Source organism: Dermacentor silvarum, chromosome 1 (genome assembly GCF_013339745.2).
Source record: "Dermacentor silvarum isolate Dsil-2018 chromosome 1, BIME_Dsil_1.4, whole genome shotgun sequence".
Taxonomy (NCBI): domain Eukaryota; kingdom Metazoa; phylum Arthropoda; class Arachnida; order Ixodida; family Ixodidae; genus Dermacentor; species Dermacentor silvarum.
In genome coordinates this window covers 168876916-168891171 of record NC_051154.1, presented here as the reverse complement: position 1 = coordinate 168891171, position 14256 = coordinate 168876916, and the positions used below count along the sequence as shown (strand labels likewise).

General features: G+C 46.6%; 1 protein-coding gene across 1 annotated transcript in view; it reads right to left on the bottom strand.

The window, feature by feature from the left end:
• Positions 1 to 14256, bottom strand: part of LOC119434710 (protein transport protein Sec24A-like) — a 122286-nt gene that overhangs the window by 67775 nt on the left and 40255 nt on the right. The window contains exons 9-10 of the mRNA XM_037701821.2: positions 10691 to 10855; positions 15 to 70 (exon numbers count right to left, since the gene is read on the bottom strand). Of these exons, the coding sequence (XP_037557749.2) occupies positions 15 to 70; positions 10691 to 10855 (221 nt within the window). The remainder of the gene's footprint in view (positions 1 to 14; positions 71 to 10690; positions 10856 to 14256) is intronic.

The following is a 14256-nucleotide window of genomic DNA, read 5'->3' as shown; positions in this document are numbered from 1 at the left end:
CAAGGAGTACTCACTGCTTTGCTTTCATGGATGTTGACCAATAAGCTGTCTGGAGAGGGCACAAACACATCTGCATAAAAAAAAAGAAAAACATTTCTGTATATTAGACGACAACACCTAGACTCCCAAAAAATATGTGCCATAGTAATTTGCACTGGTGGGGTTATTAACCAAAAAAATTTATGCACACTAGACATAAACCTGCAGCAATCATCATTTTTTTAACACAGAATAAGTTACACGATAGAAGGAAGAAAAACAAATAAAAGAGCAATAGGCTATTGGCACTGCTACAGCTGAGAGGAAACATCTCGAGACGGAATGGGCAAAGTAAACATTACCCTTTTTATATCTCAGTTATTATTAGGTCCTTGTCAAAAAGTTTCTTTGGGAACATATTCATTGAAAGGTATCCCTATCACTCCACTGTGTTTACAGATTTGAAGGTGATGCAGGGTCCTTAAAAGGCCCCTAATACCAGTTAGAGCTCGAAAATGTTTATATAATAGTAGCTGTTGTATAGTACTAATTTACAGTGGTGCAACAGCCAAAATAGGATTTGGAGCAATTTTTGGAGCATGAAAATCTTGCTTTCGGAGCACTAAATCCCAAAATTTGAAGCAGTTCTACAAAGAACGCTTACTCATAAAACGCCATAAAAATTACCCTGCATAATAAATGCACCCCCCAACTTTGCATTGGATTTCGGGGGAAAAAAAAAGTGCGTTCATTACGCGAGTATATACGGTAATACACATTAGCAGCGTAGGTGAGCGCAGGGGCGCGATCGGAGATCGTTGTTCATAAGCGCGCATTTAGTTTCGCCGTGCATGGTTGACCTAGGCCACGCCCGGCGAAATTGAACACGCGCTCCGAACAACGACCTCGATCACGCCCCAGCAGCGCACTGCACGCAACTTTTTCCGCCAAACATGTGGAAAGTACACATGCATTTCATACATATATTTTTTTTTAAACGGCCGTTTTGAGGGAGGTGAATCTTATAGACCAGAAAATACGGTACTAACAGTGCTGTGGCACAACAGTTTTGGAGTGACCTAAGGGAGTACATCTGGGCCTCACGGTAACAAGAACCGCTCCTTGCATGCAGCAGGAAGAAACGCTTCCGAGGTCCTAAGAAAGGAGCCTTCCCTGAAATTGAAAAGGACTTGGCCGCCTACTCCTACGTAAAGTGCCAATGCATTCTGCATCTTGCAGTAAATGCCGGGCTACTGCAGCAAAACGTGATGGTGACCACTATTAAGAAAGAGAAATGATTGTGCTGAACGTCCTATAACGTTCTGTGTATAATGCTACATGCACGATGAGGAAACGTCACACGTGTCGTCTGCTAACGTCTCCAACATCACATTAAAACATGTTTCTCTCTCTCACACGTCGTAACATCCATTTCCACTGGTGGAGGCACACACCTTTCTTTTGTTCACTGCAATTGTGAGCTCGTTCGAGTTTCCATCAGTACTTTCAGTATGGAAGGCACCTTATGTTTCTTGTGTTATGCTCGTTGATTTAGGGCATCATGGAATTTTAATGCGTACCCCAGGCAAGCAGGCACTGGATTACCCTTTTTATGAGCCACAAAGACTTCTGAATACAACGGTGCACTTCTCATGAGCACCTTTAAGAAGCATGGAATATTGAACACTTTGGACAGCACAGATGAGAACCTCTGGGCAAGAGTGACTGCACCTCTGGGCAAGAGTGACTGCACCTCTGGGCAAGAGTGACTGCACCTCTGGGCAAGAGTGACTGCCCATGTGTCATCTGAGGAAAGTGAGGGTGAATGACTGCACCTGCCATTTGAAATGGCAGGTGCAGTCATTATTGCATTGTGGCAGGTGCAGTATTATTGAAATGGCTGTGCCATTTCAATAAATAAATATCGAAGTGCAGTAAGTGTACATATACAGTAGAGCCCTGCTGTTTCGTTCCCGGGTGCTGAGTTTTCCCGGCTGTTACATCGTTTTCGGCCAGTACCGGCATAGCTCCCATAGAACCCAATGCATTGGTAACACCGCTGTTGCGTCGCAACTGTGGGACCGTTCACGCATCATGCGTTGTGAACTGTCACCCCGCGCCGGCCCAAGCGGCCATGTTCACTTTTCATGTCGCTTGGCTTGGTGGCTTGACGATGGGATTGGCTGCCCAAAGTGCCAGGGGCGACACCTATGATGTACTTTCGGTTTCCGCCAGCAAAACCATGGTCTTTGAGATCCTTATTTGCTATCTAAGGATGGTGTCTATGATGCGTTAGAGCCCTAAAATTGGTTTTGGCACATAGATGTTCGGTATAAACATCAAAACTCTCATGAGAGCTGGGCGAGTTGGTGTGGTTCCAACTTCAGAAAAAATTAGCCCGAAAAAGACAGGGACAAGCAAGACATGACAAACATGGGAGCCGTGTTTGTCGTTTGTTGCTCGTCCACGTCTTTTTCGCGCTATTTTTTTGTTAAGATAGTTCCGTATAAAGTTTAATGGCGATAACGCCGTCGCTGTGCGCCGTATGCTGTATGTGCGAGTGAATGTGTGCGAGGGGAGCTGACGACCGCAGCTAAATCTCGCGCGCGCAAGAAAGAAAAGCGGGGAGGAAGCTAGCCTTCTTCCATTGCGCTCGAAGCACCAGAAGGGGGGGATAGCGGGCGGCGTTGTACTCTGGCATCAACTGCGTACTGCGCAGCGGCGCGCGATCACGCGGGCCGTATCTTGAAAGCAATCTGCGTTGGGGGCAGAGTCTAGGCAGCGTAGGTGCGTTGGTGGCTCGTAGCTTTGTGCGTGCTGCGTGCACTCGGCGCTCAATTTGCGTTGAAGCGATAGACAGCAGCACGAAGGTCACATCGCTCGCTGCTGATGCCGCACTTCTTCACGCCAGCGTTTCAACAGCGAGTGCTCATCGAGTGTGATGTGTTCATGGTTGCCTGTGCGCGCTGACACCGTGCTTGTTAATATAGATAAGCCAATGTTTACAAGTTTATATGGGTGATAAAACTACTATCCTTACTTTGTATAGTTGTCTACTAATTTGCTATCGCAATCGATGCTTCGGCTTTTGGGCGAAACTGCGACTTTAAGCATTAAAATAATATTGTGTGCAGTTCACCCACTACTCTCTCAATTTTTCCGATTTCTCGGCTCTTGCGTTTCCCGGCTCTTACGTTTTATTTTTACAGTCCCGTGAAAAACGTATCAGCGGGGTTCTACTGGGTAATGATTTATCGGTTATAACAACCACATTTCAGTGCGTTTACGATTTTCCGACCCTGCCTGCTGAAACTACTTCCAGATATAATGAACATTTTTTAAATTGCCGTACTGTTGCAACGAATGCTTTGAACCCAGTTACGGTAAAGAGAGCGGGGTTCTACTGTAATACATTTCATATGTGGATAAAACGTTTTTTTTTTTTTTCCTTTTTGTAATCCCTAAGTTACCTCTCGTATTATATTCAGATTCATGCTATACAGTAGAACCCCGCTGTTACGTTCCCGGGTGCTGCGTTTTACCGGCTGTTACGTCGTTTTCGGCCGGTTCGTATTAGCCGAAAAATGTTCGTATTAGCCGAAATTCGTATCATCGAAACACAATTAAATCTAGCTAAATTAAAGAGTCAGAGGTGAATTCACTCAGGCACATGCCCGTAAAAAGCATTTACAGTATAGACCACTTATAACGTAACCGTTTATTATAGAGCAGAACTGGCTACAACGCGGCCTTTTCAGACTCCCGTTTACCCTCCCGTAGAACTCCATGTATACGCATACCGCTTACAGTGCAGCCGCGTGAGACGAAATACCGGTTATAATGGGGCTTCCGCTGGAAAATCTCGCCGACAAGGGCGGTAGCGAGCACGCTTCTCAACGAGGTGCGCCCACCGACGGGAGAGGAGATCAACGAGGGCGATGGGGAGGAGGAGCATGAGACGTGGAGTATGAGTCCAAGGGCGATAAAATCGTCGCCGCGCACCGTATGTGCGAGTGAAAGTGCGCCTTTTGCGCGGGGGACGTGCGCCTTCACGCACAGAGAGCGAACGCACAGCGGAGAGCAAACGCGACTTCCGTCACGGCCGGGCGCGCCAGTCGAGCCTGGCCCTGCTTCCGTCGCGCGAAAGGCCGGTTGAGGGGGGGGGGGGGGGGGGCAATGCTATGCTGTGGGGCACCAAATGCGTATCTTGCAACCGGGTGCAAGGGTAACTGGCAACGCAATCTCCTTCGCGAAAGGAGCGGGAAGGCAACGCAGGAGGGAGGGAAGGAGGGTGGGGGAGGGGGGGCGGCTTCTACTCTGCCAACAAATGCGTTCTTGTACTTTGCGCCTGTGCCGGCTGTCGGGGTTGTCGCGCGCACCGTATCTTGAACGCGATCTCCACGCGGCTCTGACCTTTGTATGCGCTGTGCTTACGCCGCTCAGTTTCCGTTGAAGCGATAGACCGCACTTCCCCACGCCTGCGTGGGGAAAAGCTCAAAAGCAAGAAAAGCGCCACCGCGTCGAACTCTTTGCGCCCAGTCGTGGCCTTCGCGCTGTCCGGCGCCCGCGTCCGCACCTCCACACCAAAAGAGAAAAGGAGAAAGCGCGTGACTGCGCGCTGTTCTCTTTCGCGGCCATCGGTGGGGCAGCGTTTATTCGTATCAACCAACGCGGGTCGAAAATCGATTCGTAACAACCGTTCTCTAGCACGTTGCAAAGTAATGGGGCTCAGTCGGGACCACAGAAAAATTCGCATCATCCGGAATTTCGTATTAGCCGTGATCGTATCATCGAGATTCCACTGTAATTGGTTTTGGCTAAAAGTCCAAGGTTTTGGTATAAAGTCCAAGGGCGATAATGCCGTCGCCGCGCGCCGTATGCTTTCTTTCGCGCGCGAGACGCGGTCGTCTGCTTCCCTCGCACGCTTTCACTCCCACATACAGCATACGTCGCCGCGTGCCGTATGCTGTATGTGCGAGTGAAAGCGTGCGAGGGGAGCCAACGACCGCTTCTCGCGCCTGAAAGAAAGAAAAGCAGGGAGGAAGCGCGCCTCCTTCCGTTGTGCTCAGGGCACCGGCGAGGGATCGAGGGGGGGGGATAGCGGGCAGCGTTGTGCTCTGGCATCATACTGCGCGGCGGCGCGCGTTAGCGCGGGCCGTATCTTGAAAGCGATTTGCGTGGGGGCAGAGTCTACGCAGTGTAGGTGCGTCTACGGCTCGTAGCTTTGTGCGTGCTGCGTGTTCTCGGCGCTCAGTTTGCTCAGTTGTCCGCGCTCATAGAGTGTGATGTGTTCATGTTTGCCTGTTGGCGCTGACACCATGTTTGTTAATTAGTTAATAAGCGAATGTTTGCAAGTTTATACGGACGATAATACTACTATTCTTACTTTGTATAGCTCATCGCAATCGATACTTCGGCTGTTAGGCGAAACTACTTTTTGTCACACATAAGAATTAAAATAATATTGTGTGCAGTTCAACACTACTCCCATTTCTCAATTTTTCCTGTTTCCCGGCTCTTACGTTTTTTTTACGGTCCCATGAAAACTGTAACAGCGGGGTTCCTACTGTATATACTTCAACACTTTTATCCGTTGTGCTTGCTTATCCTTTGCTTCAGATTCACAGGTGGCGGGTGCACAAACTCGGCTGGCGCACTAGGCTAACCTATGCTATGGGAATGAAAGTGGCTAAAACTTAATGTCGGTAGATGGCCAGTGTTGAGGTTCGTGCATTTGGGTTATATAAGCACATTCAATTCATTTTGAGTGCAATTAAATTGAGTTTAATATAGCAATCACGCTGTCAGAGCAATGGCTTCATTCAGTGGCCAATCACTGGTTGATCGATTCAACAGTGGTCAGTAGGCTGGTTTTGTTGGCATTGTTTACGCGATCCCCCATCACAGTGCAGCAACTGATAGTCGTCAGGGACATCAGCAGTGTTGTCAGTTGTGGGGACGCGCGACTCTCACACATCCACTGATGTTGTTTTCTCCGCATGGCTCCCATCTCCTGTAATCCGGCTTCATTGCATAGCTTTACGGCGGCGGAGTTGCAGCATATTACGAGAGATGGCGTTAGTGTAGCGCCGCTAACGCCACCTGACGGGGGGGTGTTACGCGGGCGCAAAAGAGAGAAGGCTGTTCCTCTTCGGGTTGGGATCGGTGAGCGATGAGGACGTCACTCTACTATAATAAAGTAGTCTTACAGCAAAAGTGTCTGCCAAAGAGTAAGATGATCTTAGCGTCTGCATCTTGGTGGCATCGGTGTAGCCGTACAACTCGTGCTGACACCCGCCAGGCACTGCAGCGTCTACCAAACAATGCACGTGGAACAGCAGAACAGATGTCACAAATAGACTGACCAATCAATAGCTCCCACCCCGCCCTACTGATGTCCCACCTCACCCTACTGGTGTCACTGCGCATAAAGAGGCATTGGAAAGGCCATAGAGGGGCGCAAGGAATGTTTTTTTTTTTTAATTTCTGGCTTCCTCGCTGTGCAAAAAAAAAAAAAAAAAAGGATTGCGAGGGCATTCGGTATGCAATGTGCATGTTCATTTAAAATATGTTTCAAAGGATTTCAAATAAATGGCATGACATGAAACCTTAACACCTCAACAACCTGCCTGAATGATTGACTTTTGACAAGTGTATCAGCACCACTAACAGCCAGCAAAGAACTCAAGGCCTATGTATGTGTTTTGTGCATACAGCCAAACCCCACCTTATAACAATATTCAAGTTCCAAGAAAGTCCTATTGTTATAATGGATAATTGTTATAACCGTGTTGCATTTAAAAAGCAGAGGAGACAAACATTCAAACATTTTAACTAGACGGAAATAAGCGCAGTAAAACCCACGTATAGCATACCGGTTTTAACAATACTCAGATGTAACAATGAAGAGCTGTTGCACCTTCAACTTTAGTGTGTGTTCTGTGGTTAAGGGGGGACACGGCTCTTTGGGACGAAAAAATCGCAAAAAAATCGACTTTTGGAAAATGAAATTTTTGAAATCTGCAGGTATTTTCCCCCAACTACACTAAGTTTCTTCACCCTTGAATGAATATCTTAGCCACAACATCACTTTATTTTGTCGATACCTGCAGAATTACAACCGAAGTTATCTCAAAAACGGTACTTTTTTCGCGAAGCGCAGTTGCCGTTTCACGCATCGTATCGCGGACATCTTGGTGTCATTTGAAAGGGTGATCTTTCGTCTTGAAATTCGCGCCAACTCCGGTACCATGCTGCCATTGGCTTTCTCAAAGTACCGCGCCGAAAAAAAGTCCCAGCGCGGCCCCTTATTGGCTGTTTAGCGCACGTGACCTGTGCTCGGCATACGATTGGCGGGATTCCTTTCTCGTCGTCTGCATGCGCTCATCCGCGCGGTCGGGTGTGCGCCATCTTGTCCGAGCGTCGAGTCATTGACAAGTGAATTGACACCGTGCTACGCGATGGCCCGTAAGAAATTCCATACGAAGAATACGTTCGGTGCAAAGAAGGTGCGACGTGCACTTATCAACAACTTCAAGAAGCGTAGCGCAACACATACGGACGTCGAAGTTGTCGCGTCCCCCTCTGAATCCGCCTCTGCTGACACCGCCGACGTAGGCCTAGGCCTAACAAGCCCGTCGCCGTGCGAAGGTGTCGAAGGTCGCGTTCGTCACGATACGAAGTTTCTGAAGCCCGCAGAAGTGGAAGAGAGCAAAAAAAGAACCAAAGAAAAGCTTCAGCAGCTGTCGTCGACTCCCGCGACGGAAAGGAAGCGTTATCTCCTGACTGATAACACCGATGCCGCAGCTGAACCCGTTGAGCCGCTTGATGGGACCGTGTTTACTATAGTAAGTTTAGATGCGGTGAACATTCTGCTTGCGCGAATGAATTGCAACGAATGCAGTGGCGGGGATATGAAAATCATCAGAGGTGAGCACGAATACGGACTCTCTGTCAAGTTGATTCTTATGTGCGGGAACTGTGGTGATGTTACGTCGACGTGGAGCTCGCCGCGCATCCGCGGTGAACAGAAATCGAACCCGTTCGTTGTGAACGTTCTCGCTGCTCGAGCAATGCAAGCAACGGGAAACCGGCAAACAGCCCTCAATGATGTGTTTTCCACGATGAACATTAGCCGTCGCGGACTTCACACGAAGACGTGGCAACGCTACGTCAAGAAAAAGCTGACTCCCGCCGCCGATCGTGCTGCCCGAAACGTGACAAGCGAGTGCGCGCGCTCAGTTCGCAAACTTTACGGTGAATTGTGCCTCAACAACCCCGGGAACATCACGGTGTCGTACGATGGGTCGTGGATGACCCGCGGACACACCTCTCACATCGGCGTCGGCGCCGTGATCGAACTGTTTACTGGTCTTTGTTTAGATTACGTTGTCTTGAGTAATTTTTGCGCGGGATGCGAGACGGGCCCAAATGAAAATGATCCTTCTTTCGGAAACTGGAAGAAGAATCACCAGTGCCAGAAGAACACCGAGAAAAAATCGGGAGAAATGGAAGTGGAGGCCGCCCTCATTTTGTTCAAAAGGTCCCTCGAACGGCACAACCTCCGTTACACCACTATATTGAGTGATGGGGATAGCCGTACCTATCTTGCACTGCAAGAGGAAAAAGTTTACGGTTATTTGCAAATAGACAAGGAGGATTGCGTAAACCACGTCCAGAAACGGATGGGTACGGCGTTGCGCAATCTTGTTTCTAAACACAAAGCTTCTGGCCTTCAGAGCCTCGGTGGAAAGGGTCGGCTCACAGCAGACCTAATTACGAGACTAAGCTCGTATTACGGATGGGCGCTAAAAACGCATAAAGGAGACGTAGATGCCATGCACAAGGCAGTGATGGCAACTTACTACCACATCACCTCCAATGACTTTGACTCAAACCACACATTTTGCCCAACAGGCCCCAATTCGTGGTGCCGTCAAAATGCCGCAGAGGCTAGGGGCGAGCCGGCCCCAAAACATCCCCGAAACCTGCCTCCTCATGTTTGCCAGGCCTTGCTGCCTATTTACGAGCGTTTGAGTGAAAAGAAGTTGCTTGAGAGGTGCCAGAGGGGAAAGACCCAAAACAGCAACGAGAGCCTCCACTCTGTTATCTGGTCTCTTGCACCAAAGGATCGCCATGCCTCCCTGTTCACCGTACAGGCAGCTGTGGCAGAAGCAGTGCTGAAGTTTAACGCAGGGAACGTCAAAGCGTCTGCATCTATAATGCAAGAGCTAAGCCTCAACCCCAGCTCATTTTGCAGTGATCGCATGGCTGAAAAAGATCGGCGGCGATTGAAAGCTTCAGCTCAAAAGCGTGCATCAGCTGAAAACATGCATCAGGCCCTCAAAAAACGTCACACGGGCAACAATTCCCAAAATGACTATGTGCCAGGGGGATACTAGCCAGTTACAGCTGGTAACTTGTAAACATTTTGCCATATTTCTGAATAAATCGAGCTGTTTTCGTTTTTCTTGATTTTCTCAGAACTAGCTTTTTACTCACCCTGCCCGTTCAGAGCAACGATATCTCAAGCTGTAGGACAGCTGCAGCTGTATTTTTTTTTGCTATACGCAGCTAAATGAATAAAGCTTGAAATGCTGCAAGCACATTCTTATTTTTCTATCTCTGCAATTTTTTATTCGCTTTCTTTTTTTTTAATTAGTAGCTGTGCTGTAAACACTGAACTTTCATAAGCTGTTAAATTGCTATTTGTTGTTGGATTGGAAAACTGCTTGCAGCAATGCAATCCTTATACATTCTGCTTTCCACACATGCAATAAATATAACTTTCTGGCCAGTATATTTTTATCTATTGTTTCACTAAATAATAATAATTAACATTTAATTATCTCATTAATTACTTGAGCCACAAAAAAAGTAATTGCATTTTTAAAATCAGCACAAGAAAATACATAGATCTGTGCATTTAGGTTGAATTTGCTCAATAAATAAATTAAGAAACCTTCAGATGCCATGTCCCCCCTTAAATAAACTGCTTACTACTATGTTCCCATGCCATATTATAACAATTGAATCTGCCTACTTGATGTCTATGCTAAAAAGAAAAAGAATGTGAAATCCAGGAAAAGAAAAAAATAAATGAGAGCTGCTTCGCCACACCTGCCTTTGTGCCGCACACCCCGTATGGCATGCCTTTGTCACCCCTCTCCGGTCTCCCTTCCACCCCTCTAACGTCAGCAAGGGGATGATAGGTAGACAGGAGAGGGGCACGCGAGGCTAGAGATTTGATGCGACAGAAGACGTGCCATGCGGGATGCACGGCACAAAGGCAGGTGTGGAACAGTTTTCTTTTTTATTATTATTTCTTTTTTCAAGGCAATGTGACGAAGGTGTGCCATGTGGGGTGCACGGCACAAGGACAAGTGTGATGAAACAGGTTGATTTTTTTTTTCAACAATTTTGTGGGGTTTTATTTTTTTCCTTTCAGTACAGACACCCAGTAGCCAGATTTAATTGTTGTAACCAACATAGTGGCATGGGAGCATTGTAGTAAGCGGTTTATTTTACCATAAAACACATACAAAAAAGTTGACGGTGCACCTGCTGCTCATTGTCATATGCAACATATTGTTAAAACCAGTATAAGTGGCTTCACCTGTACATTTAATAGGCATGTTCTGAGAGGGAGTTACATATTCGTTTTGCTTCATTCACCACAGAAAGCACTTTAGATGCCAATCTTTGCACTCACCATCAATGTCCGAGACGAGCAGCATCTGTGGTTGGCTAAGCCCTTCACCCAAGTTGTAGAAGTGCACCGACGAGTCGAAGGTTACAAAGCCCACCTGTGTGCGACTGTCACCTGGAATGTTGTCCAGCTCCTCCAAAAGAACCTTGCAGAATGATGACAAGTATCCTGGGACAAAGAAGCATGCTCTCCATCAACAGAAAATATGGCAGGCAGCAAGGCAACAAAATACATTACAGAGTAACAAACAGTCCACAAACATATCATTAGCAGAAGTAAAGCATACATAAATTAGAGTAATACATAAATTTGTATAGATTATAACCTCAATAAATGAAAATTGCTTAAAAGAATCCTGAAACACTTTTCTAACTAATCATAGAATGGCCTCACTATTAAAGGACGTCAAATCACAAATCTCATGTCAAAAACACTTTTAGAATCCTTTAAGTATTAATAGAGTTATCGCACAGATAGGCAGCAGCTTTCTCTCTCTTTTCATCTCCACTAGTGCGCTGGAAGCTACACAGGGGAGAAGCCAAAAGGGTTCTCCCTCTTGGCACCCCCACAGTGAAATACGGCGAAAGAGCTCGTCGCGGCACCCCGTGGCGGTCGCGGTAGACTATGCTATACAGCCTGCCGCTTATATCTAAGAGGCCACGCTGTTGTGTCTGGCAGTCTTTCAGGACAAAGGAGCCCCTTTCTCGCGGCCGGGAATTGTCACTTGGGACTGAGGGATTAGCAGTTGGTCTCCAGGCTACCTCATGCGTCGCTAAACGGCAGCGTCGCCCTTTGGTGCGGTTCCGTGAATTACAAGCGCCGCCCGAACCACGACGAGGCCCGGCGCCGACTGTGACGTAATCTGGCTCCCTTTCGAGACAGCCACCGGCCCTCCCTGGTTCCGCGAACTGACCGCTATGGAGAGGCGAATCTTGAAAGGGGCCAGTGTCTGGCAATCCCGGGAGAACGACATCAACGTTCGGTTCCCAAGGTGTCAACCGCTGCCTGTGTTCGGGGGCGACCTAGCAAGATTGGAGGCGGAGCCCGGCGGGAAACGACGACACATCACGTGCGGGATATGGCCACCTGATCAAAGACTGTCATTGGCTAAAAGAACTAAAGTGTATTCCCTCGTCGTGTGAAAGAGGGAAACGGAATGGATAAAACAGGGGTCTTGAGTGTTGTGAGAGACGCTTGACCATGTAGAGCACTCGACCATGTAGAGACGCTCGACCATGTAGAGACACTCGACCATGTAGAGACGCTCAACCATGTAGAACACTCGGAGATGTAAACACTACTACATGCAAAGATGTTAGCACGTAGACGGCTCCAATATCATGGAGCCCGTCTTGTAAAATACCATATGTACATTTGTATATAGAACAGTTTTCTAATCTCCCTGGATATCTCCTCCTCTTGGCACCTGGCACGGCACTATCCATGGAACCTTCGTGGCCGCTCGGACCTTCGGCTTGCGCGACGTGGACAGTCGCAACAACGCGCAGCAGATGCAGCTACACGCCACTGTCATGTGTGGACCGTGCAGACAGGCAGTGTAAAGATGAAATGATTTTCCTGTCTTTTTGAGTTTGCAGACATATATATGTTTCTTTTATTTAACTAAAAATTTGCAATTATTTATTACTGAGGATGTTTTTATTTTAGAAACATTTTTATTTTAGGTGATACAATTATGCTACTGCTGTCCCATGTTAAGTATATGGATCAATGCTGGGCTGGTTAATGCTAATTATGCACTTAAAGCGATGAAAAAAATATTTTGTAATTTTTTTAGTCCAATGTTTTCTTTAAAAAGTGCTAAATTTTCCCCTTAGGCAAGCATTTGCACCTTTAAAGCTTATTGCTTTATGCTATAATGCTTTGGAGTTTATGTAGGGCTACCTATGAGCCGTGCAATGAAGCAGAATAAAAAGTATGTGATGCGTGTTCGATGAATTATCTATTAAAGAACTAAAAACGCAGAAAAACTGCATTTCCGCAAGCTTATTTCTGAGAAAGCGGGTCATAATATAAAATATTATGAGTGGAATTGAATAATCCTGGTTCACTGCATGCCTTCATATGTAATAAAACGGCCTCTAAAGTTTTAAGAAAAAATCTTAATCGAGTAAAAGTTCATCGGCGAAGCACAAAAATGAAGAAATTTGCATTTCTAGAAAAACACGAATAAAGATTATAAAGCCGGACGGCTCCCTTTTTCGTCCCCGGGGTAATTGTAGTGAAGAAGAGGGACGATGCAATGGGGCATCCTTACCAGCGCTGTCTAGTGGGTCAGTCTCTCCAGCGCATCGCTCGGACTACGCCGCTCGCGCTCGCGGTTCCTTGAACTGACCCAACGGTTGGCCCTAACGCCTGTGTGCAATAAACGCCTTTACAGTTGCAATATCCAAACGAGACTAAAGTGCCACAGCACTTAAACACTCCCTACTTGAAGAAAGGCTGTTTTTGAGCATTGTCTGGATCATGTTTTGCAAGTTTACCAGCTCTTTTATTTTTTTAGGCTTGCTTTGTCCTATCAGATGACTGGCAAGATGCCTTCTTGAGAAGAGAGAAGTCCTTCACATAGCAAGCTTTAACACTGAATCAATCAGGTTCAATTCCAGTCTACCGCAAAACATCTAAAGTTGTGTGGTTTCCGCTGCTAAGTGGAAGACAGCATCAAAGAGGCCAAGCTGAAGGATTGTCAGGCTCATGTACGCGTTTTTTGGAACTTTTTGCCAACGATGATGATTATCATTTTGTTGGCGTTCCATCAAAATGGGGAAGTGAAAACTAGTAACCTAGCCTGCTTGATCTAATCACGTTTTATACGTCTGTTGCAGTCTGGTATCTGGTATTTTTCCTGTCTTTAGCTGAACTTTTCATTCTTCATTAATTCTATCTGTATATTGTTACTTGTGCCTGTAACAAATCCGGTTCTATCAATCTCTTCCCTATTCTCTTTTTTTTTTTCTACCAGTACTCTAATATTTCTTGGTTATTTTGACTGCTGACCAGTAAATGCTTCCATCTGCTTTGAATCCCAATGCTTCTGGAATGAGGTTGTCTCCTACAGGTATTGCCAAATCAGGCCATTGAAGCGTCGCACCCTTTATGTGAGCTTTCAGCAAAATATTTGCAAAATATTTGCAATATATTATGTTTTGCACAACATATAATTCGTGTGAGCAATGAATAATACGTAACTTACACGTTAGACAGTTTTAGTTTAACGTTAGCAGAACAGCGGGGTTAAGTAAACCAGCGTTACCGGGTTCCGCAAACGAACTTTGCAGAAAGAGAGTTTTAGTATAGCGTAATAGCGAAGTTTACGTGCGGGACACTATTCCAGTATGCTTTGAATTTCGCATACATAGGGCACCTAAGTAATTCTGTGTGTGTGCGTCGGGAAATTGCGAGAGGCAGCGCAATGGAAGCCAGGAGTGCGTTGTATTTTTACTTCACATGTCCGCCGATCTGCAGCAAAAAAGAAAGGCAGTACAAGCTGTCTACCATAGCGTCCGAAATCTTCCCACCTCAATGGCCATATGCCGTTGTCACGCCTA